At 38.3% G+C, this 25,000-nt stretch overlaps 4 protein-coding genes and 3 non-coding genes across 7 annotated transcripts; 3 read left to right on the top strand and 4 right to left on the bottom strand.

Moving 5' to 3' along the window:
* Window positions 1-1,056: 1,056 nt before the first annotated feature.
* ccdc115 (coiled-coil domain containing 115) lies at window positions 1,057-2,287 on the bottom strand. Its single transcript, XM_055157727.1, has 5 exons — window positions 2,067-2,287; window positions 1,868-1,971; window positions 1,621-1,721; window positions 1,328-1,519; window positions 1,057-1,218 (listed from the first exon to the last, which is right to left on the bottom strand). Exons 1-5 carry the CDS (start codon window positions 2,184-2,186, stop codon window positions 1,109-1,111), a joined length of 627 nt encoding a protein of 208 aa, XP_055013702.1. The 5' UTR covers window positions 2,187-2,287; the 3' UTR covers window positions 1,057-1,108.
* A 179-nt stretch (window positions 2,288-2,466) lies between these two features.
* trnae-uuc (transfer RNA glutamic acid (anticodon UUC)) lies at window positions 2,467-2,538 on the bottom strand. Its single transcript has one exon. It is a non-coding gene; the product is annotated as a tRNA-Glu (tRNA).
* Window positions 2,539-3,283: 745 nt separating this feature from the next.
* Window positions 3,284-3,355, top strand: trnah-gug (transfer RNA histidin (anticodon GUG)). Its single transcript has one exon. It is a non-coding gene; the product is annotated as a tRNA-His (tRNA).
* Window positions 3,356-3,811: 456 nt separating this feature from the next.
* On the top strand, window positions 3,812-5,253 carry ebp (EBP cholestenol delta-isomerase). Its single transcript, XM_055157726.1, has 5 exons — window positions 3,812-3,940; window positions 4,104-4,413; window positions 4,491-4,527; window positions 4,614-4,744; window positions 4,840-5,253. Exons 2-5 carry the CDS (start codon window positions 4,107-4,109, stop codon window positions 5,058-5,060), a joined length of 696 nt encoding a protein of 231 aa, XP_055013701.1. The 5' UTR covers window positions 3,812-3,940; window positions 4,104-4,106; the 3' UTR covers window positions 5,061-5,253.
* A 1,031-nt stretch (window positions 5,254-6,284) lies between these two features.
* On the top strand, window positions 6,285-6,357 carry trnaf-gaa (transfer RNA phenylalanine (anticodon GAA)). The gene has a single exon. It is a non-coding gene; the product is annotated as a tRNA-Phe (tRNA).
* A 109-nt stretch (window positions 6,358-6,466) lies between these two features.
* fkbpl (FKBP prolyl isomerase like) lies at window positions 6,467-9,164 on the bottom strand. The gene is made up of 4 exons (XM_020930020.2): window positions 8,760-9,164; window positions 8,380-8,523; window positions 7,673-7,947; window positions 6,467-7,304 (listed from the first exon to the last, which is right to left on the bottom strand). The coding sequence occupies exons 2-4, from the start codon at window positions 8,519-8,521 to the stop codon at window positions 6,666-6,668; spliced, it is 1,056 nt and encodes a 351-aa protein (XP_020785679.1). The 5' UTR covers window positions 8,522-8,523; window positions 8,760-9,164; the 3' UTR covers window positions 6,467-6,665.
* A 6,611-nt stretch (window positions 9,165-15,775) lies between these two features.
* LOC110164900 (protein Wnt-2b) lies at window positions 15,776-24,249 on the bottom strand (the record flags this gene model as incomplete). Its single annotated transcript, XM_055157725.1, is given in 4 exon segments — window positions 15,776-20,889; window positions 23,328-23,592; window positions 23,967-24,243; window positions 24,245-24,249. Coding segments are annotated over 4 exon segments (777 nt in total), but the record flags the coding sequence as incomplete, so codon positions are not given.
* Between the last annotated feature and the right edge of the window lie 751 nt (window positions 24,250-25,000).

The raw sequence follows: 25,000 nt of genomic DNA on the forward strand, positions 1-25,000 counted from the left end.
TAAGATAAGGCCGCCACATGACGACCTGATAGAACAACAAAGCAAAAGCATTAGCATGCCAAGAGCTATAGACAACTGGAATAGGCTATTTGTAGGCTATAGCTAGGCAATTTTGTCCAGCTATAGCTTAGCTATTTTGTTAGACACATTTTCTCAAAAGCGTGAGCCATGCTCTAGTGGAAATGGAAATGAAAAGATCATTATGATTCATGCTACAATAGCAGTTATAGTTGCTAGAGATGAATAGCCTACCTTTAAGTGCGTTACAAAGTTGGATGTGACGCTTCGTTTTGCTTGGATCCTTGTGCCACAATATTTGCAGTTCGACTCAATCTTTCCATTCTCTCCTTCAAATACAATGTTAAAGTAATCCAAAATAGAGACCTTTGTAGCCGACGCCATTGGAGACAACTGTTCCTCTGTCCAAGAAGTAAAATCAACTTGTAATCAAGGACAATGCAAGGCTTACGAAGCAGTCTAACCTCGACTCTGGTCATGAGCGCAGGCTGGAGTGTTTACTTCGTTCAGCATCACAAAAAGGCGCAGACATGCGGGACAAATAACAGTCGCAATGTCCCCACTCCCCACGTCTGCTGCAGCCGAAAGAAACAGGAACATCCTTTTTGTGCATCCGCTGCTTCCGCGCTCCCATCCGTGCGTGCAGACAGCGATGGATCACTGGGAAGAGAGCATCCCAGTGCGAGAGGAGGGCTGTCTCTAGTGCGTTTTATTTAGTCAATTATGTGCAATGCTGCACGAGTATGGCCTCCACCCTGTCCTCGGCATGGTCCTCAGCCAACAAGTTTAAAGCCCTCATTATTCATTATAGTATTAAATATGTAGCTGTTAATAGAAGTCGGAGTTATTATGTCTCTTTTGTCCCTATAGAAATGAATCCCCACTGGACAAGCTATGGACTTAAATCACAGTGATGTGAAGTCACCATGCAACTAGTTTGCTATGGTTAACCTCCAGGTGAAGCAAAACAGAGCAGTTAAATCTTTTTTTTTTTTTTAAACAAATGCATACAAAATCATACAGACTTTATTACAGTAATAGTATTGTACTGTTTTTATTTAATCTCCACTCCCAAACAGTCTTTATTGTATTATGAATTGGTCTCTTGGATTTGGAGTTTTTCCATTTCGCTCCACAGTTCATGTCTGCTGTTTACGATGGCAGTTTGCAGACTGGCAATATCTGCTGACAACTCAATCACTGAGAAAAAAAAGAGAAAAACTCGAATGAAAATTGAATGAAAATGAAATACAAACAAAAAACGTTGTGTTAGTATTTAGTTTGTTTGATGCCACCAACAAAATTCTACCTTGGTTAAATGAAGACTGTGCTTGTTTAAGAGACTGTGGCACCAAAATACCAAACCACTTTATTGGGTCTTGCTGGAGATTCTGGTCATATTTTATATTTTTTTGACTTTCACATGGTTGCTCAGAAATATTTTTTTCACTCTCTTCATACTTATCAGTATCCTGTATTTTTTTATTTCTTCTTCGAACACCTGTGGACAAAAAAAAAAGATAACAATCAAATGTTTACAGGATACCACTGATGCTATAATATGTGCATTCATTTCAGAAATTGCTATATATTAAAACCCACCTGTTTCTTGTGGCCCAACATCTTCCACAGGCTTCAGATCATCATTAGACCTTTGGCTTACCTTGTTGGTGGAAAACTTTACCTCACCATTGTCTAAAGGTCTGTTAAACAAATTAGATTTTAAAAACACACACACACAAAAAAACATACATTATAGTGACTCTTCTCTAACCCTGTTCTATATCAGCTCTATCAGGTTGATTTACTCTAAAATTATTTGTAAAATAAAATGCATTTCAGTACTAACTGGGTATGAATGAAGATACGTGGCTCTATTTCACTGGCATACTGTAGAGATGACACTTGTTTATTTCCCATGGAATATCGTGCCTTGGAAATGGAAAACCATCCCTATAGAAATACAACGTGATCCAACCAAATCCAAATCCAACCGTTCATTTTTACATGAGATAATTTCCTAATCTTACCAATTAAAATTACCTTACCTGCTCAATCAGCGCGTTTAAAGAAGCTCTTTTTTCTTCTAAGAGCTCGAGTTGACTCATAAAATGGAACAGCTTCTCATCTAGTTCACGAGATGATAGTTCTAAGTCTGGCAGGTCCATCTCGGCTTGTAAAAACACCTTCTGCACAGCGAGGACGAGAAATAATTTCAAATACACACGTACGCGTATTTTCCTTCAGCAACTTCCGGGTAATAACACGTGACACTCGGATCATGTGATTCAAAGCTAGTTCAATGCTAACTGCGCCATGTTTCCACCAGTTACTGATCTATTTTCTTTTTTTGAGATTATATAATATTTTAGCCATAAATGCGAATTATATAAAATTTTATTATATTTAATAATTTCACTCTTGACGGTCATGAAAAAAAAAACTCAGTTCCCATACCGGGAGTCGAACCCGGGCCGCCTGGGTGAAAACCAGGAATCCTAACCGCTAGACCATATGGGACCGATACGTTCTTGACGACGGGTGTTTTATTTAAAGTAAGTATTCCAAAGCCAGTAGCGTTATAAGAGTTTTATATTTATGTATTTGCATTTATGAAAAAATTGTTTTGCTAGTAATAAACAAGAATCATAGAAATGTTCCTTTTACATCATTATAGGTTATCTGTCTGTATCATATTCCACCATCCATATTTGGAATGAGACCCAAAACGTTCTAATATGGCTACAATAAAAGAACATAATATGTTCAACAGTTTGTACTTCACTGTTACAAAATGTGCAGTTATTGTTCAGAAAATCATCACAAAATATCATTTAAAATTTTATAGTGAGTTTCTTTGGCTTTAGAAGCGACTGGAAATGAAAGGTAATTTGTTCAATTTTTTTATATTAAGTGGAAAGCGAGCACTGGAAAATCCACTAGAATTACTAAAACTGGTTTAAAAATCATGTATTGTATTGAAACTAATAATTCAGATAGCATATTACATTCATTTGACGAATACGAATAACAGAGATAATATTTTTTCGAAATGACATGCGTTCAGAATTCTTCTATCTTCTACATATACAGTCTATGGGTAGTCTATTATTATTGACGTTTTTAGATATGGTTTATCCTTACCTCGCACTTACAAGATAGTCTTAAAAAATACCCCCAAAAACAGCAATTTAAAACGTCCTCTTGTCGGAGTCTCTTTTAAAAACCCCGAAAAGAGCCGTACAGACATGTCTCCCAGTAGCTTGCCGTGATCGTATAGTGGTTAGTACTCTGCGTTGTGGCCGCAGCAACCCCGGTTCGAATCCGGGTCACGGCAGGGATAATTCCCTGACACGGCTTGGGAGATTATTTTTCGTTTTTTCTTCATTTGTAAACAGAATTGTTCTATATGGTTAGAGTATTGTTTTCTCCTTCTGCTTTTGTTTATTGTTCCATAAGCCAAGTTTAATACAAAGCAAATAGGCCTCTTGGCCAGGTCGACATTGCACATGAGAAGGTATTCTCAATTGACTGACCTGGTAAAATATTGAATAAATTAAAAAAAAATAAAAACAGTAAAATTATATTTGCAAAATCACGTAAACCACTGTCATAAAAAACTGTCTAAAATAAGAACGAATAGCACTGGTTAAATTAAGGACTTAGACGCTTTTTAGAAGAAGGCTAAGGGCGTTGTTTTATTGCTGCTAAAATGTTTCATTGGCAGCTGCTGAAAACGACGCTCGTGTTCCGAGTTGGTGAGCCAATCAGCGCACCGAGTCATCACGTGTGCTCTTAGCTCACGGTGACAGCGCGCTTCTATTGGTGCGTGCTGCTTAAAGGAGTCCGCCTCTGTAGACTTGGTACTTCATTTTCAACAATAACTTGTACCCTTCCTTTCTTCTCTGGATTTAACCAGCAGGTAAGAACCTTCACAATGACTATGATATATTTGATGTAGGCCTGCTTGGTAACTGATGCATTTGAATAAATCTTGATAGCCTTGGAGATGTGACTGTCCAGACCTATTTCCTCACAATTAGTCAATTAAGTACTATGATTTGTAATTATGCCTTTTCAACCAGGAAATGGATGCATCTTCATCTGCAACTCTTCATCCCTACTGGCCACGGGATCTTCTCATTCCAACCTATGTGGAAAATGATCGATCCATGTCAGAGATCCTGGCCTTTTTATTTTCAGTTTCTGGTGTATTCTTACTGGTCACTTGGCTAGTGAGTGGTCAGAAAGGATCTGGTGGACAGCTGGGGACTTGGAGGCGTTTAGCTGTCTGCTGGTTTGCTGTTTGTGGTTTTATCCATGGTGTTATTGAAGGATGGTTTTCATTGTATTATGATATCATTCCTGGGGATCAAAGCTTCCTATCACAGTTGTGTGAGTATTTTGAAGTTATGTCTGCAAGTGACTTTTCATTATTTACATACATTATTTTTGTCTTATTTTTTTCTTAGGGAAAGAGTACTCCAAAGGGGACAGTCGTTATGTCATGTAAGTAACTGTTATTTTTTTCTCAACACAAATTGAACATAATCAGTTTTTGCTATTAATATATTGTTTATTATTTGTTTAATTAGTGCAGATAACTTCACTGTATGTATGGAGACTGTCACTGCTTGGGTTTGGGGACCCTTCAGCTTTTGGGCCGTGTATGCCTTTTTAACCAACAAGCCTTACAGATTTGTATTACAACTTATCATTTCATTAGGTAAGATGAAGTGAACCTGATCCACTCAATAATGCCTTACTCATTCAGTTGTCGAGCAAAACGTAGAACAAATGTTCTGCTATATCTGATTACAGGCCAGCTTTATGGAGCAGTGCTATACTTCTATACTGAACACAGAGATGGGTATGCCCACAGTGAGCTGGGGCACCCCGTGTACTTCTGGTTCTACTTTGTCTTCATGAACACCCTGTGGATTGTCATACCTCTGTCTCTCATTGTGGATTCATGGAAACAGTTGTCTGCTGCTCAAACTGACACTGATAATAACCGATCACTGAAATCAAAGAGAAAATAAAACATTAATCAGAATATCAGAATCAATCTAATCTAATCTTAATCAGAATAAAACAGAAGCAGGGAGTAAATGCAAAGTTTGTAAAACATGATGGACCAATGTGTAATTAACAGTTTTCTATAAATATTTAATTTTATAATTTCTATAAATTGTAAAAATGTACTTTCTTCTAATAAAATGTTAAAAATTTGAATTTGTACAGGTCTATAATTAACTAAGCATGTGTTATGTTATTAGGGGAAGTGGGCTACACTGAGTTTGACACTACATTTGCTTTATTTGAACAAATTACTGCATAGGATTTTAATCCCATATTCTATAGTTAAATACAATAATATGGCATTAATTTTCAATTTATGACAGTTGTTATGGAAACATTTACATTAGTGATGTCTTACTGGGTTTAGGCTGTTTATTAATGGTACATAAGATGTCTACTGTTAATCGAGGTTATCACGGCCTCTTGATTCTTACATCTTACTTTTTATTTCCAGTTTCTTGGTAGTTTGCTGTAATTCTTTTCTCCCATGTGAAATAACACCATGTGCTCCCCATACGAGTCCATTGTTTATATCAATCCTAGTTGGTTATTTTATTGATTGTTGGCCCAGCCTTGGGCTGACCTGTTCTCGGATGAGACGAGGTCTTATCTTATATATCATGTATATTATGTCTGTATCGTCCCTCTGCCTTTTGCCTCCCGTGGGGTAGAAGAACTCTGTATTGTTATGACACAGTTTAGGAACAGACGACGCTGTCAAGGACAGTTTTGTGTTTGTGCGCACGATTGTTTCAATAATCCAGACTCCTTGATTCAAGACAACTTTTCAGTTCTTTTAGTGTCCCTGACGCGAACACAAGCACACTTACCGGTTCTTTAACTTCAAGGTAATCGCGATATTCAAAAAATGTGCGTATTACGTTTGTTTGTTTATATATATATATATATATTATATTATATATATATATATATAACGCTCTCCCAACTGAGCTATTTCGGCCTGTTATGAAAAAAAAAAGACAAAAACTTTTAAGTTATAAACATATATATATATAAAATATAATATTATATATATATATATATAAATATATAATATATATATATATATATATATATATATATATATATATATATATATATATATATATATATATATATATATATATATATATATATATATATATAATAACTTAAAAGTTTTTGTCTTTTTTTTTTCATAACAGGCCGAAATAGCTCAGTTGGGAGAGCGTTAGACTGAAGATCTAAAGGTCCCTGGTTCGATCCCGGGTTTCGGCATTTTGCTCAAGGGTCGTCTATTCAGTGAACCTGAACGCACCACAGTGTGACGCTAACGTAATAAAGGGCGCCATCTTGTGGCTAAAATACACAATACACATAGACGAAGTATCTTATACGTCGGTGTTTATTTGTTTCATTTCTGTTATTGAGCAAATATGGTAATTATTTAGACCAATGTCTGCACCTTTATCCATTTGTGACAGCAAAAAAGAAGAAGAAGAAAAAAAAAAAAGACACCATACATCATTGGGTCTCAGTCAAGAAATTTAAATTGAATTGAAATTATCTCATCATTCATTTAGTTTTCAGCTAAACATCTTACTAAGTCTGTGTGCCAGTGCTTTATTTGTCTCTTTCTCTTTAATAGCCACATCTTTGAGCGCCTTTATTGCAGCTGACGAGTCAGGTTGTATTTCCAATAGTTTCTTAAATGCCCTCTTTGACTCTTCAAGTTCATTGAGCATCTGACAGGCTTGACCCAGCCTGTACCAGGCCTTTGCCCCACCAGGATCTAATTCAGTGGCCTTGGATGCACTAACTTTGGCGCGCTCTGGCTGTTTTAACTTGATTTGACATAAAGACAGATTTGAATGCAGCTCAGCTTTGATAGTATTGTACTCTTTGGCAGAAGGAACAAGACTTTCTGATGGAGATTGTATTCCCTCTGATGCTTGTTCCTGTGTTTTTGCTACTTTGATGAGCCCATAGAGAGTTATGAGTAGTTTTAAGGCTCGGCTGTAGCTGTCTGCAGCGCCCCACATGTCTCCACTCCTGAACCAAACAGTGCCTCTGTTCTTGAGAGATCTCACCCAGTCCATTTTCTCTTCAGAAGATAATTCCCAGGATTCCTTGCCAGGTGTAAATGTTCCAAGCTCCACGGTGACATTAAAAGGCTGGTCTGATTCTGCATTCACCTCTGAATACACCAGTGGAGAAAGCTGTATCTGAAAAAGAAAATTAATTCAAGCCAGTAAAGAGAATATTTTAATATCATCTGTTATATTGGCATTTATAAATGGAACACTGCGTTTTAACTTAAAAGTGCTGTGTGTCACTTTTCTGGTGGTGAGTCAGATGACACAACATGGTTAAAGTTACAGTGGGTAATAAAAACACCCCTATTTGTATAAATGCAAGACAGAATGCAAATAATAACTACAGTAATCATGACATACCTAGATATAAAAGGTATTCATTGTTTAGGATTCTTTCTTGCTGGTATAAAAGTAAAATATAAATTATGTTTTGCATCCAGCATCCAGACGAAGATCACAATGCAAATAAAGCCATATGAATTTTAGGGGTCTCTTACCTCACATTTATCTCCACAGTTCATGCGTTCCAAACAAGCCTCTGTGATGTCGCACTGACCCTCTCCCATTCTCACTGTGGTCCACTGAGAAAGAGGCACCTGCAGCACTGCACTCAGGCACCGAGTGAAGGCAGTGTCTTCTGAATGAGCCTCCAAAGACTGGGTACACCTCTGACCCCCTTCATCAGGCACTACACACTGGTCAGCACCTGTCCCTGTTTGGAGGTGTATTCGCACTTGGCATATTGACCCCATTCGAGGGCATTGATGCATTCCTAAAAATTGCAATAACATAAGCATTTGTCACTAAACTTCAATAATCACTCTAGCTGCTATTTATTCTGTCCATATGTGCTGAGCTGTCATAGCATGGTCATGAGAACTTGCGCAAAATAGATTTGTAGTACTATATTTTTACTCTACTTTCACAGTGTAGAATTTTATTATCTTTATGACTTTTTGTATCTTAACTCTATTCATTTCATACATTTCTAATATTCTAGTCTGATTAGTTATTAGTAATTTAAGTCAGTTTTGAAATAGTATACAATTTTTTTTTATTGATTTTGGATTGCATATTTCTATTCTCTTGCTGTTTTTGAACTGTATGTCGCAACACTAGACTTTTCCCATCATAGGACAAATAAAGCTTCTCTTATTTGTTTTTTTATGTTACCTTAATACAGTGGGACAATGTGTTCTTATACCTGCATCATGATTGGAGATGCTTTTGTGGATTTGTCTTTGCTGAACTCTCCAAAGACCTCTGGGACAAACTGAGACCCATGAGATGGCCTCTTCATTGCCATGTTTTGTAGAGACAAGGGGCATTTCTTGGTTGGGATCCATCACTGTGATAAGAATAGATACACAAAATCCCATATCATATCACATATAGTAAAAGGGGAACTCACAACAAGCTCACTAAACGCTGTAAAAGAGCATTCTAAAACAGCTGATACTCCTGTAAACTTAATGTCACTCATGTAAACGCATATTTAAGTGAAGAGTTCTGCAAGCACAGGTCTACATACAGTCTATGGTTTAGATCAATGTATAGACGTAATAAAACGCCGCTTTACCTTACCTCATACAGAAATTGACCATTGAGTACTGTCGCAGCAAAGCAAAACACGTGTAAAAGAGTAGATCGTTTCTTTTAATTCATAAAAACTGTCAAACACTATGCAAGCTCTCACTGGAGCTCTTGTCTGTCTCTTCTTCTGTGGAGTGAGCCTGTGATCCTAACAGATTCAAAATGCTTCACTGCCCTCTTCTGGACTTGAATGGAAGTGAAGCGAAACCTGTTTCAAACATAATTGTGAAGACTTCCGTGGTTTCTCCTTGTCACAACCCGAGTTCACCTCCCCATTTAGGGCATATGTGTTCTGTTGCCTAATTTATAAGTCATACAAATAACAATTAGTTGAAATAAAATCAAAAAACAAAATAAATAAAAAATATAAAAATACAATACAAGAAAAGAAAAATAGAAAAGAAAAACAGATAAAGGGTGGGGTATGTTGAAAGAAAAAAGAAAAAAGACATATAGCAATTATGTGGATATGATGATATATAACTGTTTATCCTTTTTTTTTCCCATACTGTTTTCTACATATTCTGTTCAATATGTTAGTATGACCACCAGATGGCGGCAAAGATATAGAATAACTTTTGGCTATAATTGTCATAGAAAAATGAAATTGATTTCTAAGATTGTCAATTTAAGTATGTACTATAATGTTAATGCCGTTTTAAGAGATACAGATCACAGCCCTTTTCCTCTGAACTTTGAAGTAGAGCCTACTAATTTCCTTTTAGGATATTTAAAATTTAGTCATCTTTAGTCTTGCGTGAGTATGATAGTGAAGTGTAAATGTGCTAAATGGTCTGAAACGAGGTTAAATCAACTCTTAAATGTGACTAAACCATGAATAAGGTCATTCTAATCTAAATCACAATTGACTCAAAAGGGGACAAAAATATTTGTCTCTAGATTAAACATAGCTGATCATACTAGCATCAATAGTTGGCCTACATGTATCACAGTTTGAGAAACAATGACTTAATATCTGTGCTGCTGGTTTTGGGACATTTGAGGAAAACCCATAATCTAAATATACAATACAAGTTTGGATACTGAATATAGTTACGGTAAGGATTTATTCAGTAAGAACAGTTGATTCCCATGAAATCAGGTCTAACAATAATCACAATACAGGGTGCACAGTCTGGCACAGGTCTACAGAGGTGAAAAAGAGGGAATTGCATCTTCATTTTAGGAATTTTTCTAGATCATCTGAGTTTAAACAATGACACATAATGTAGCCTTGTATGCACCCTTAATCAGTTTAGTCTGGTTGCAGCCTATAATGTACATAGACAACTGATTCCAAAATGAAGAGACCAAAATGACTGTAGTGTCATTGTGACATAAGGAAACAGTTTTTGGCTCTGTCTGGTCCGTGACTCAGGATCATGTGACACAGAATATGTTTGTATATGTTGAACTGTGATGATTCAAATGTGCTGTTTCACTGTAACATCTGTCATTGGCCTGGGTTTCCTCCTGCCCATTCTCTGCTGGTGGCCCTCGCTACCCCACAGCATGTATTGCATGTGTAACAGTTTATCAAACAACATGATGCTTTCTGTGTGTTTTGTGTCAATGACCCAGAGAGAAACAGAATAGATGTGAGTTAAACGGCTGCAGCTGCCTCTCTCTGGAGCTTTAATAGAGGGACATTATAGACGCTGGGTAATGACCGCTCTGCTGGGAGGAATGCCTTGATCTTATCACAGAAAGAGAGAGAGATGCTCCCTAACAGCCCCCTGCCCTAATACAAACAGGCCTCCTGGGACACTGAGGTCACTCCAGACAAGTGGACATGCCCACCAGGGACAAGACTCTGCTTATCTAAATTATTTGTGATTCTGTCATGTCTAATACTCAGTGATATAGTTGGTTTCTTTTAATTGAAACGTCTATGGCCAAACCTCCGTCAGTAAAAATATGTGGTTTAGGGCACAGTTTGGACTTTAGACTTTGTCCATATAATCAATGTTTAAAACATTACTATTTTATCAAAATTGAATTTAAACTTGAAATCAATCATTCTGACAGGAAAAAGATATTTTTTTTTTTTTGTCACACATAGTCCAGCCCAATAAAATAGTAAAAATAATAAGACATAATAGTATATGGAATGATTTGGAAAACAAATGATGAGCAAATTTGAAATTTCTGTTCGCAATTTTTCAGATTTAACAGCTAAACTGTTAGAAGGATCGCATACTTGCATGCAACATGTTTGATGAGGTTTAAACAATCAACTCATTGTTTATTGCACAATGTGATATTAATATATTCATGTTGAATATTTAGCAAAAAATCAAATTCTGTTCTATTGGAATTAATTTCACAACCCTATAATATAAATAACTAAAGCTTTACAATTTTAAGAAAGAGGCTAAAGTTGAAAGCAGATAAGAGCTTGTTGAAATCAGTGTATTGAGGAATGGAGGATAGGTTGGAAGTTGGCACCTTGTTCATTCTCTCACTCTCTCTCCCATCTGAATCTCACACAACACGCTGCAGTGTATACAAGACAAATCCTGTAAGGCCACAACAGACTGCTCTAATCTGTTTGTTTGAAATCTGTGATGAATCGGCATTTTTCAGCACGCTGCTCTTATCCACTCCTATTTGTCCACGTTAGGGCCTGAGTTATTTTTCTATGCAACTGGTTAGAGGCCTGTGTAGCCTATGTGTTGTTCTTTATCTCTGTGAATGAGTGAGTAGAATTTGGCTGTAGGGCTATCTGTGCCTCTCAGCCACCCCATCTGTCTCTGTCACGGTGCTCCCAGTCTGCAGACACTTACACCACAGAAGAACACACTTCTGTATTGTACAAGTCTCTTTAAAGGCACACTATGTGACATTTCTGGTACATCACTTATGATGTATAAATACATTTACTTATCTCCAAGGAGACAGGCATATGGTGTCATCAGAGGAAGTGATAGGTCAGATCTGTAGAGAGGAGACCTCATTCACAGTAAGAATAATATTTTTGAGAACTAAAACACCTATAATTGAATCAATGCAAGTTAATTATTTTTAATGCCATATCTGTGGAACATTCCAGGCAATGCAATAACATCTCCATAAAGAAAAGCAGAATAATGTGGTACAGTGATAGGGCACTTTTGCACTTTTAGAAAGCACTTTTAGCTAAAAGTTCTCTGTTCCATACCTGCTGTTTAACAAGAAAATATTACATCTCTTTGATACTCTAGGCAGAGCTAAGGACAGAATATAAAAGCTGTCTAATATTTTGATAGGCACAGAGCGATGGCTGTTCTGAAGAGGCCCTTAAGTCCCACAAGTGGACTTTATCTGGTGGCTCTGGTCTGGACTGTGACACTTAGACCTCCTCACATCATCCTCATGAAAAGAGTGTTAGAGTGATGCCCTGCTCCTGAGAGCAACGCACTGGAAACTAAGAGGCCATATCTGCCCACAAAGAACGACACTGGCACTTTTGCAATATCAAAATACTGAAAATGAGGGGACAGTGGCACAGTGGTTAGAGCAGCGGTCCTCCATTTCAAAGGGCTAAGTTCTGACATTGTGTCCTTAGGCAAGACACTACACCTGAATTACCTAAAATTAATGTGATGTGTGTATGTGTGAGAGTTATTGGTGGTTGGCAGCCTTGCTTCTGTCAGTCTGTCCCAAGGCAGTTGTGGGACAATAGCTACAATAGTAGCTACAATAAAAAAGCTACACATCAAGTCTGGGGTGAAAGAATAATGACTACAGTGTAGAGCTTTGAGAGCCTTTGACAAGCCTGTAAAGCACATAGTAAAACTTACAACTACAATACATCCAAAAGCACATATGCACTGTTTTGTTGGAGCGTACTGTGAGCCATTTCTCTGTCATTGCAACAGTTACTATACCTTTGATCCCTAATCTTGTTAAATGTGATCGCAAAAGGAAGTCACACATTTTAAACCTTGCAATGACCCAAGTCCAAAACTGGGTCAAGTCTGCATGCAGTTTAACATTAAAAACTATGTGCATGATGTTACTTGCTGAGGAACAGCAGACGAAAACAAGTATTTTTATAACTATGTTGCAGAATTTCATTACTGTAATATGCATCAATCAAATAAGGTAAATGAGCTAAATACAATCATACTATGAGACGAAAAGCTTGATACATGTCATGACATTTTGATTTTGTTATGTCTTTACTTTAAGTTTAAATCAAATATTTGATAATATATACAGAAATATCAGCAAAACCAAACAAAACAATCTCATACAGTGATGCAAAAATGCGAAATAATTTCTTGGAGCATGTGTTGTGCTTGACAATGGTAGTCTACTGTTCCTCGAGGAAGCTAGCCTTGCTTCTCAGTGTAGTACTGTGCTGCTCAGCTCTGGTGTGAGTAAACAGTTGTAGTGAGATAAACACATTAGACTAGTGTTTACTGTGGCCTAAACTATCAAAGTTCAGAGCAACTCTCGGCCAAAAACTTACACGTGACCCCTGTATATTTCTTGTTGTTTCTTCATAGTTTTTGTGACGAGTCATGATTGTACACATGTGCAGTGGATGTGCCAATATATGCCACTGTGTTTCGTTCATGAGCTCTCTCTTAATCCTGTGTGATGGATACTGTACATCAGACCAGCACTCTATCTACACGAGAGGAGATGAACTTATTCTGGACTGAACGCATCAAAACAATGTCAGCACTTGGCCATGTGTTCCACTGAGCACATGTTCAACTTCAAAATGAAAGCACTGATCTCCAAAAAGCCATTGTCCATATCCTGTAATGGTAAAGTTATATGACATTGTCCTTATAAGAGTTAATTGTGTTGTGTTGTATTTAGCCTGATTGATGCTCTTAGAGAAACAAAGGGCCTAAACATAAACAAGCCTGTGTGGATCAGAGCGGGCAATCCCAGATGTTTTGGTTACACACACGCACACACACACACACACACACACACACACACACACACACACACACACACACACACACACACACACACACACACACACACACACACACACACACACACACACACACACACTCATTCACATGCACACACACTTCATTGTCAAAACGATATGATATTGTTCTTGTGGCAGTTTTGTGTAAATGTATTCTGAGCTGTATTGTTCCGTTGGATGCCAAGCTCTTGTTCTGTTTGTCTCTGTTTATGGAGTGACTGGGGCTACTGTACTGTGTCTTTGGGAAGGTAACAAGAAGGCAGCAAGAATGAACAGAAGAAGAATTCAAATGAGTCAAAATCTCAAGCAAAGCAGTCCCTAAAGGTACAGGAATCATGTCAAAGCTGTATTCTGCTTGGATGATCCACAATATATAGTTTCACACACGGGTACATGAAATCAGGTTAAGCAATCAAGATTTTTCTGCGCATAAAACCCATGCATACACTATCACTACACTTATTTGATTAATTTCACATGTGTCGTCAACAGTTGTGATGATAATTAGCCAATACTTCCTTCTTTTCTTTTGGCTTGAAGACACAGCCACTAGGACCAAGGCCACAAGACATCTTCCACACATTTACATTATTCCATGATGAACAGCTACATTTAAATTCAGCTGTTCAAGGCCATCCCATAAAACCTGCAAAATGCAAACTTGAAAAATATGATGGTGCTTAGCCTTAAATGTCCCACAGTATGGTATTAACATTCAGTATTTTATTGATTAAATTGCAGGTGTTATTACGTCTAAAAATGGCACTGGATTCTTACTGAACCGAGTCACCTCTCAACAGATATAACCTATAACTTGGCCTGGTTGTGTCACCTGTTGGTCCCCATGTAGATAAATAAATGTAATGCCATACTGTGGAACATATCCTAAAATGGTGAACAGGAGCAATGTGAATATCCGCAGATGAAACTCAAAACACAAACATCCTCCTGCATTCCTCGAGAGTTTATTTGAGAGGCAGTTTACTTTCCCTGTCCCTGAAGTGGGTATCGTAGTTGTTTGTATGCGTGAAGTGTCTGAGACAGTGAGAGGGGAGATTAGAGCTAATCCTAAACACAGACTACAGACTGCAGCAAATAGATTAAAGGTATGAAGACTCTTCTCTTTTTTGGACCTTAACAGTGATATAATTGTTCTTGACATCATAGTTTTTTTCATACAATAATCTAGCATGCTGGGGTTGATATATGCGGATGACTGTTTTCTCAATCTATGCAAATACGGGCATCTGGTATTGCTCCATAGTGGTTTGATTTCCTACTGTGAATTTTTACTGGATCAATTACAGGCAGAGAGGATTTTATGATGCAACATATCATCAGTTTTTTTTTTTTTTACATATTGTATTTAGTTACAGAATACTGAATACTGATTTAAATGTGCTTTCTAATGTATGCTGATACATGGGCCATCTGAGTACTGTATTCAGGGTTCCCACTCTTTTTCACTGACATTTCAAAACTTTTCCATGGCTTTTTCATGACCTAAAGTGAAATTTTCATGACTTTACAGCACCTACATGTGTAGAATTGATCATACTTTTAGTGCTAAATATGAAATGTTAACCCTTGCCACTCACCTTATGGTTTGGTATTATAGTTTTTAACATTCAAAATACTGTCGGTGCATTTATTGTCATCTCTTTTAAACAAAAGGCGCATATGTTCAGAAATAATCATACTAGCCTAATGAGAACTTAACAGAACACTGTAGTTGTGTGAAAGAGATATTAAAATTCCATGACTTTTCCAAAACTTTCATTAAATTTACTAAAATTCCATGACTTTTTGAGGCCTGGAAAATGACAATTTTTAATTTCTATGACTTTTCCAGGATTTTCATGACTGTGGGAACACTGTGTATTCCAAATGCTTTTACATCAAGGTGCATCAAAAAATAGTACACAATGTTAAAAATTTCTTTATTTATTTTAACATGTTTGTCATGCATTAACTTCTGTTTAATTAGAATAGGAAAAAATGCATGCACACCCGAGAGGGGTGTTTCTCATTAATAACTTGCATTACAAAGCCAAAATTACATGATAAAGTACCACCATGTATTCCTTTTAATTTAAGAAAGCAACTGTATTTTGAATGCCACCAAATGAGAAAGTAACAGTATCTGAATACAGGTATTCAAAATTACTATTTAGTCGTTTCCCAACACTTGACTCATTGTTTACTCTTTTTTCCATAGGCTTTAAAACAGCAAAGTGAAACTGGTTTGGATCAGCCAGCACAGCCAATCAGAGAGCTGCTTTCAGTGCGTACTTCTGGGCTAATGAGAAATAAAAATACTTTATTACTAGCTAGCACAGGAGTCTCCTTTAGTCACAAAGTGTGATATAAACTTTACTCTTGGGGGAAAACACAAAAAAGTCAGGTTGGTGTCAGCTGGGATCTCTCACAGGTATCTCAGTCATAAGCCTACACACAGTTTGACCTTGCACCGCTCTCTCTCCTCTTTCCCACACTTCTGTCTCTCTCACCCTTGTGTGCCAGTGCATTATGTCAGTCCCCCCGATTCTCTGGTATGTTGATGGAATTCGGACTATTCTTCCAGGTCACAGTTGTTTAGAAGTCGTGAGGTGTGCCTTTAAATTCCCACACAGGGAGCATGATAAACACATTCATAATCACATCACAGGAATCACACAAAGCTGCCATCATAGTTGTCAGTTTGTCGGATATGCTGAACCACACACCAACTTCATCATGGCTGTTCAGCTCAACATAATGAGAGTTAATGCTGATAAATGAGAGAAGACAACCCTGTGTGGTGGGAGGTGTCCAGGAGAGGAAATGTTGAACATGCAGCTCTGAGTGAGGCCTGAAATACTGCTACACCAATGGACTGGACACTTCATTAGAAGTGACTAGGATTAGCTGAGCAGTTAAGATAAGGATGGGCCTAGTGAAAAGAGCAAAACGATGTAGGCACTGCAGTGACTCAGAGCAGCAGTGAGTATAGCTAATATACATATTATCCTTTTAACATGTGTTAGTATTTAACGATAATGTATGTAGAGCCTTATTTTCAATTTTGTTCATAGTATATAATATATATCTAACGTCCTTCAATATTTGAAACAGGATAATTGCTTTACATGTTTTTATTGTTGTAAAAAAGTTACATTTATGCACCAAATATGTATATATGACCTGGACTCAGATTTTTACACAGAAATGTGGAGAGAGATAAGGAGTAGGTGAAAACAGATATTTTCAGAGCACTTGGGCAATGCAGGATCACTTAAACATATATAAATCAGTCAAAATGCAACTTTGAGCAAGCTAAGGTGAAGGAACACCATTGTAGCATAGTTAAAAGCTAATCAGTTTGATCCTCCTTAAGTTATCCATGACAACAATGCATTCACAATAGAGCCCTGCAGGGTCTGGCTCCCATGTCAAAGTTTCTTGGTCTATTCATATTTTCCCCGTTTTCTGGTTGTACCTCTGGGTTCCTAGTGGGTCGTGTAAATATTAGTCTGAGCTTCCAATAACTCTGCACCTCCCACTGCTCCTATAGCCCGGATCAACAAGGAGCTGAGTAATAGAACTAATCCCGCCAGCAGCAGGGAGCGTGGAAATGATAAGAGATGTATGGGTGAGTTGACACTTTTGGCAGCTCAACTGTAGGGCAGATTTTAATCTGCCCGAGCAGGTGTTCCTTTGAATCAGATCTCCTGGTGGCTGGGAAAGTCTTGGACATGAGTAAGCTGTTAATGTTTAGAAGGTGTCAACAGGCTTCGGATCATAAGCCTACACTTTATCACCCATGACCTCACTCTGGGGGGGGATACACGTCAAAACCAAAATGACCAAAGCAGCAATCTTGCCGTCCTGTGAATAGAATTGTTTAGAACATCACTGTTTTTGAGACCACAGGTGGAGATGTCATCAATCAGGTTAATTCAGAATTCAAAGAGTTGCACTCTGAATTGGGTACTACAGATTTATCAGTCTGGTTAAAATCAATTGGGATAAGGCAAGATCTTTTCTTCCTTTTACACATTTTTCAAAAATAAAATGAAGGATATCTGTGGGTGTTAACATGTTTTGGTGTTTTGTTTCATTTGGGCGCTTTACATTTGGCTTCAGCTTAAACCAAAAATGCTGCACTGTGATTGGTTTGAAAGACTAGTGGCCTGGACCCAATCCCAACAGGAACCTGATCAGATAGATTCCTGTGAATTTGTGAAAACAAACATATAGTGAGAAGTCATAAAGCTGGCCAGTTTAGGAGAGAGCAAACGTTTTCTTAAATTTATGTTTTCAAGAATATGTGTACATTTTTTCTTCTGTTAAGGTGGTAGTAGTGTCCCTCTTTGTGGTAGAAACTGATAATGAAACAGTACAGTAATTTCATTAGCAACAACAGCTATGAAGATACTAAAAACTATGATTGCACACAAAACTTCTCTCTTCTTTTCTTAAGTAACATACAGAATTTAACATTAGTAACGTGTATTTAATAATAATAATGACATGTTAAACATTCCCATCTGACCCTTCTGCCCTTCGGTGAGCCCACCCAGTCACACCCACACACACCCACACCCACCCACTCACCCCCACACACATATACACCCACCCGCACACTTGTGTGACAACACAATGACAGGTGAGAGACAGGTGAGACACTGGGGGTCCCATCCTGGCCTGAAGCTACGCACCAGGGTCACTGTTTGTTGTGGACTTTTAGTGGGCACATTCTCAACAAATTTGGTTTAGGGCTGGTTTGTATAATGAAGATGAATGGTTAAGAACATTCCCACCAGCTCCTAATGCATTTCTCTGTTGAGTGGTTTTAAAATGGTGGTGTGGATCCCAGTGATGGTACACAGATCTTTCTAGTGCAGTACACCATGGACTATAACCTGATATTATAGCAACTATGAATCTTATTATTTCTACAGTTTAATTTCTTAAGTAGCCATTAACTTAAGAATAAAACAGACATTTGCTTCAAAAGAGTAGAAGCGTGTTTGCTTGAAAAATAGGGATTGCAGAGATAAAAAAAAAGTCTGGAACAATTTAAACTTTTTATCTATAAATGTAAATAGCTAAAACTGCGTATTGTTTAGACAACAATAATGCATGGTGAGATGCTGCCAATGGCCCTTTCCTATAAGCCAGATTTGTGTGGCTGAGGAGACTGAGGATTTGTAGGTGGTGTGTTGAAGGAATGTTCTGGCCCTGGCATCTGGGACACAGATAGAGAATGGCACTCACACAGTTTGCGCTGGACAGGTTTGATAATATTACCCCTGGGATCATCAAGCTTATCTTGCCTAACAATATAGGACTCCAGTAGCTATAAAAAGAATGTGTTGAGGGACTAAGAAGCCTTTTAAGTGAATTGGAAAGTAAAGAGCTTTATAAACTGTGATAACACTGAATTACATTAAAGAATTAAAAATGGATGCGATGGTGCAATAGAGATAGATGTATATCACTAGAACAACTTGGAACTTTTCACAAATGGAATTATATAACAAATACAAAACATCAGTATGCCTTTTTGCATCCCCCCCATTTTCCCATTGTTTTCTTGTCTGTCTCATCACGATCTGTTATTCTATATAAGTGAATATGGGCCATTAAATATATGGACTTGATATATCTCAGTTTCAATGCCTGTCAGTTGTCTTATTTTCTTAATGACACAAAGTTATTTGTCAGTGTCACTTTTTGTACTTTTCAATCATCAGTGGTTTAGTATAACAAAGCCTGAGCTGGTCTGATGTCTGGAAAGCAGTGGGGGTAGATTGCAGTAGTTTCTCTTTGATAAGCTCCAAGAAGCCTTTGATTAAACGCTGTCCCAGCAGGAGCCCACACAAGCCCCTCTGTGGCATGACCACATCCAATCAGCAGCTAACAACAGGACCAGGTAATTACAGCGCCCCGTCATTTAGGAGCACCCACCTGGAATTCCACGAACAGGGTGTGGGATGGTCCACTTTAGGACAGGGCCTTTAATCACACTCTCCTTCCTACGCACACAGAAGCCTTTGTTACACACCCACAAGTGGAATCAGAGAAATGTAGTATTTCTTCTGCAAGTAATAAATATTATACTATTGCTTTATCAATTCTTATATCGCCATACTAACATCACTCCCATATTTTCTTTTTGACAACTGTTTATATAAGCAATGTAGTCAACATTACACAAGCAAGCTGAGAGTAGTTGTCTGACTGAAGCTATGGTTACACAGCAAAGCCTTTTTCTATTAAGCTCTTGTTCAGAATACTGGTTGTGGTTCATTACAGGGATGCTCTCCTTAAGTCAGTCAAGGTAGTGCAGTTTCATACACAAATAGGATTGAAACATTTCACAATTTAAATAATTAATTCCACACAGCTTATCTCAGTTTTTACAGTCAATGTTTTAATGACACATTTGGTGTCACTTCCTGTCCTGGGTTCAGTCCTCTGTCTGTGTATTACTCAAGGGCAATACAAATCCATGCCCACTTCTCAAAGTGCACTAGTCGAGCCACTTCCAAAAGTCAAACTTGCATTCTTAGTGGAGTTTTTTTCCCCAAAAAGAAAGACATTCATGTCAGTATGCCATTGTAGTAATAATACTGGATATGTTAGAGGCTCAGTTAAAAAAAGTTAAAAAAAAAGTGTCTCATAAAGCTTTTGGTGAACGCAGTAAACCATTTTTTAATGTCACACTGGAACAAAACGCCAGTGCACCCATATCCCTCTCCTATTCAAAAACGGGGGTAATAGGTAATTAAAAAAGGACTTCTAGTGCTTCCTCAGAGACAGGTATTAAAGCCATGCAGTGACAAATGGACAAAAGAGGAGGGAAGGCAAAGCACTTGTTGGACAAAATTTCCCAGAATCCCATCTTCCCTTTAATGTTTTTATGAATTGTAGAAGGGGTGGGTATAGCAGTAAAGGGGGTGTGCCCTCAGGTCTGGTCCAGCCACTCAGCTCGCTTTGGCGCCTTGCACGTGTGTATGTCCACGGCCTTCTCACAGTCCTTGCACTCCACATTGCAGCACCATTTGAACTTGCACTCACACTTGATGATCTGCTTGACTCTGGTGGTGTCATAGCCCCGCCCACAGCACATGACCTCACATCCATCGGTGCCACGGGACGTTTTGTTGCAGACTCTGCCAGCTGTGCCCAGTGAACCTGTAGGAGGTGGGGAAAGAACACATTAAATATTGTAGCTAGAATATTTTTCTACATGATGCTGAGCTACAGTATATGGATAGATGAAAATGGCAATTTATGTCTGCTATATTACCTAAGTAAAAAACAAAACAAAAGAAATAATGAAAACCATTACCAATGTAACTTAAATCATTTCATTCCCAGTACCACAAGCAGAATGGCCACTTAAAGCCAGAGTGTCTGACTTTCAAACTGAGAACAAAGGAGAAGATATTTAAACTCTTACATACCTATCTACAAGCATTCATTTTCTTGGGCAGTTGCTCAGATTTAGAGCAGCCAAACATGACAAAAAGGAAAAACATCTTCCTTCTGAATTTGTGATTAATCAATGTTTGGACAAATACTGGTGAAAGTTTCATTAAAGCAGACTTATTATGCAAATTGGCTTTTCAGAGCTTTTGAGCTTTTCAGTTGTTTCCCCTTCTCACTTTAGTTTTATTTGGAGTTATTTGTGCATATTTGAGCAATTTTTAATTGCTTATTTTAAGATGCCATATGGCTGATCAATCCCTATTTTCTGTACTTACTTCATTTTTCAATATTATTAATCAGTGATATTTGTAGGATTTGGCAGCGCTGTGTAGTAATTTTGATATAAATGAAAAAAGGATCCGCAGCTCTCCACTCTACCACTATCCCTGCTATCCACCAGAGGTGCCAACACCTTCACAGCTCACTCTTTGTTGTGAAAATGTGCAAATTATATATAAGTTTCCACTTTTGTCATAGATTATAACTATTTAACAGGCTCAATAGTTACAATAAGTCTAATGCTGTCTAGCCCATTGTTCTGTCCTTTAAGCCCATCAGCTCTCAGTACTTTCTTGTAGTCTCTGACTTCTACCTATACTAAAATGGACTGAATTCAAACATAATTAGTTTTGTGTTTGAATGTCATGCCCACAGAGATTAGGCGCTGGTGTTGTGGTGCGAGAAGGGCCCTGTTTGAACTGCCAACTATCACAACATGCGGCCCATAGAACAACAGCACAACTATGTGCTGTTGGTAGAGCGGCCTATAGTTACACTGCCTTTCCCAAGCCACTGGTCTCTTTGAACCCCAGAGTGAGTGTGTGTGGGTTAAATGGACAGTGGAGCGTGACAGACAGACAGACTGGAGGCCCCATCTCTGCCCTCCAGCTACGCTTAGCTCAGACAGACACACTGTGACAGACATAGAGAGTTTCTTTTTCTTTTCTTTTTTTTTTCAAATTAGCCGCTTGTGTCTCCAGGCAGTAAATTCCACATTAAGTCAGAAAATCTTCCTACTAGTGTGCAATGATTGGCACATTGGCATAGCATTTAATGCTGAAGAATATCTTTATCATTTATCAAAGTGGAACTTGCTTTTCAGTTATTTCATTTAAGTGACATGTAGTATGATGCACTTTCTTTTTAAAGCACCAACAAAGATTGTATAGCACCACATGAAAGCACACGAACCTGTCTAAAATAAGAGATCTAACACCTTTGACCAGGTTGAGATTTTGACCCACGCTTTTGTCACCACAAGCCTGGATTACTGCAATACCCTTTATGTTGGCATAAGCCAGTCCTCACTAGCACGCTTGCAGCTTGTCCAAAACACAGCTGCTCATCTTTTAACTGGTTTATGGAAATACACCCGTGTCCCCAATCCTATCTGCCCTTCACTGGCTCCCTGTTCAATTCAGAGTGGATTTTAAAATACTTTTGTCTTTAAATGCCTAAATGGCCTTGCCCCCAGTATCTTGCTGACTTGCTGATGCCATCCTCTCCAGTGCACTCCCTCAGATCTGCTGACCAGACTCTGCTCTTGTTCCTCATTCCAGGAGGAAGCTTAGAGGAAACAGAGCATTTTCTTTTGTTGGGCCTAAATTATGGAATGAGTTGCCTATTGAGGTATATATATATATATAATTTTTTTTCACTGTATGATACAGATGTTTTTATCTTTGTGTACAGCACTTTGGTCAGCTTTGTTGTTTTTAGTACTGCTTTATAAATAAAATAAATTTGGATTTGGACCTGATTGAAGGTCATCAAATACTGGTAGTTACTGTCAATGCAGAAGTTTCACATCAACACAAATAAAGCTAATTTTGTTTTTATAATAACTATATGAAGCAGATAATGAGTGACTAACATGATTGTAGTCTTGGATATTGGGCTTGTGCAGTGTGGAGTGGCAGTGGACTGACAGAGGTCAGGTGGTTTCTCCTAGTGTGTCCCCAGGGCTCTACAACATAGCTTCCACACTTGACATGGAGCTGCTGTTATCTGACCACCCTTAACTCACACATAAACACAATAGTCACGCATGAACATACACACAACATCTACAGAACAGCAGAAACACACAACACTGTCAGGGTAATCCATCACTGCTGTGCACCCCCTCTTGGTGCCTCTACCTGCAGCTTTGTCTTGTAGACAGTAGTCTGGGGAGTTCTCAAAGTACACCAGGTCATTCTTGGTGGCCTTCCTGAAGGCTTTGTTGGCTTCAGCAAACCCCGTCCCATCCTGGTTCATGGTCACCTCAATGGCCCCATTGTACTTCCTCCTCAGATAGTCGCCCGTTTTCCTGAAGTCTGACATGGCCATCCAGCATGTCCGCAGTGTGCATGAGCCACTAACACCGTGACATTTGCACTCCAGCTTCATGAAACGCTTCACAGCCTGCAAAGAAATATACACATATCGTATATATCATGTCAGGACTGTGAAGCTTGAAGTATTTTAGAATGACACTACTTAATTATGATAAACGTGGGACTTTTGGATTTGACACCGAAACCAGACCAGTTGCTGTGTTTAACTTATTCTTCCAGCCCTCTCTACTTATGCAATCCTCACAGAATTATAGTATAATGAATCTAAGATATGCTTCAGTTCACTTTGAATTTGTGTGAATCCACACATCTTTCTGGGTGTCACGCCTGAGGTTTAATTATGTTGATCAGAATGTGACCCACCTAAGGCCTAATGTAGCAGGTAACTATCTGCATAGTCCTTTTATGATGCATGTTTGAAATGAGGGAGATATCGCTTACGGTTCTGCCACAGCGGTTGTTGTGCAAGTTCATGACTGCTCGTGCATCTCGGACCGTCCTCTCTTTAGCGTCAATAAAAGCTTTGGCGAATTTAATTCCATAGTTAATATTGTCACTGCAGCCTCCCCAGTCGAACTCGCCCCGGTCGTCACTGGATCGTCCGCGTTTGTGTGGATCACAGTTACACGTCTTGAGCTCCCCCTGGCTACAGGCTCGTGTAAGTGCATAGACCACTCCTGCCGAGGAGATTGCGTAGACAAACGCTGCTTCACGACTGCCTGTAAAGTAAAAATTAACAACTCTTTTATTGATTACTTTACATATTTCTTTTCAGTCTTGAGGTGCACAGCAACAGAAAACATTCACTACAACAATCCATATTATCACAAAGGAATTTGGCTTTGTTGATAAGTACTTCTGTTACTGCTGGATGCATCTTCAACCACCAGAGAACATCTACACTAACATATTCACAAAGTTCACTGTTCACTGCCAAAGGATGGCAATTCACGGTTCCTGTAAGAAAAGTCAAAAACAAAAGAGGGAAAACTTGGTAACAAACACAACCCAATTCCAACAAAATATTCCTCCTGATAAAGAATTAGAGAATATATTAGAGAGACACATGTATAAAGATGGACTAAGATGTATATGTGTAATAGCATGACTGTACCTGGGTGTGTGCTACCAAAGGTGCAGCTGATGTGTTCATATCAGGCCTGAGGTGGACTATCGGACAGCTCTGTTCAAATATTATTATAGAAATAATCCTTGCAGCGGGGCTCCCCTCCTCTCACATAAATTGTTTAACTACAGACACAGTGATACCCCATAAATCAGTGCTGGTGATGTCATGACAGCATTATCTACCAATGCTGTGCTATTCTGTTCTCTTTTGGGATCAGTTCAGTCTCCTTGACAACTTCCTATTATTGGCTTTGTTTACATGTACACCAAAAATCTTATTATTATCAGATATTTGGACCTTTAACATTGTTTAAATGACATGCAAACCACAACATCTGATATGAGTA

Source organism: Boleophthalmus pectinirostris, unplaced genomic scaffold (genome assembly GCF_026225935.1).
Source record: "Boleophthalmus pectinirostris isolate CB_2022bp ecotype Guang Dong unplaced genomic scaffold, ASM2622593v1 HiC_scaffold_219, whole genome shotgun sequence".
Classification (NCBI taxonomy): Eukaryota; Metazoa; Chordata; class Actinopteri; order Gobiiformes; family Gobiidae; genus Boleophthalmus; species Boleophthalmus pectinirostris.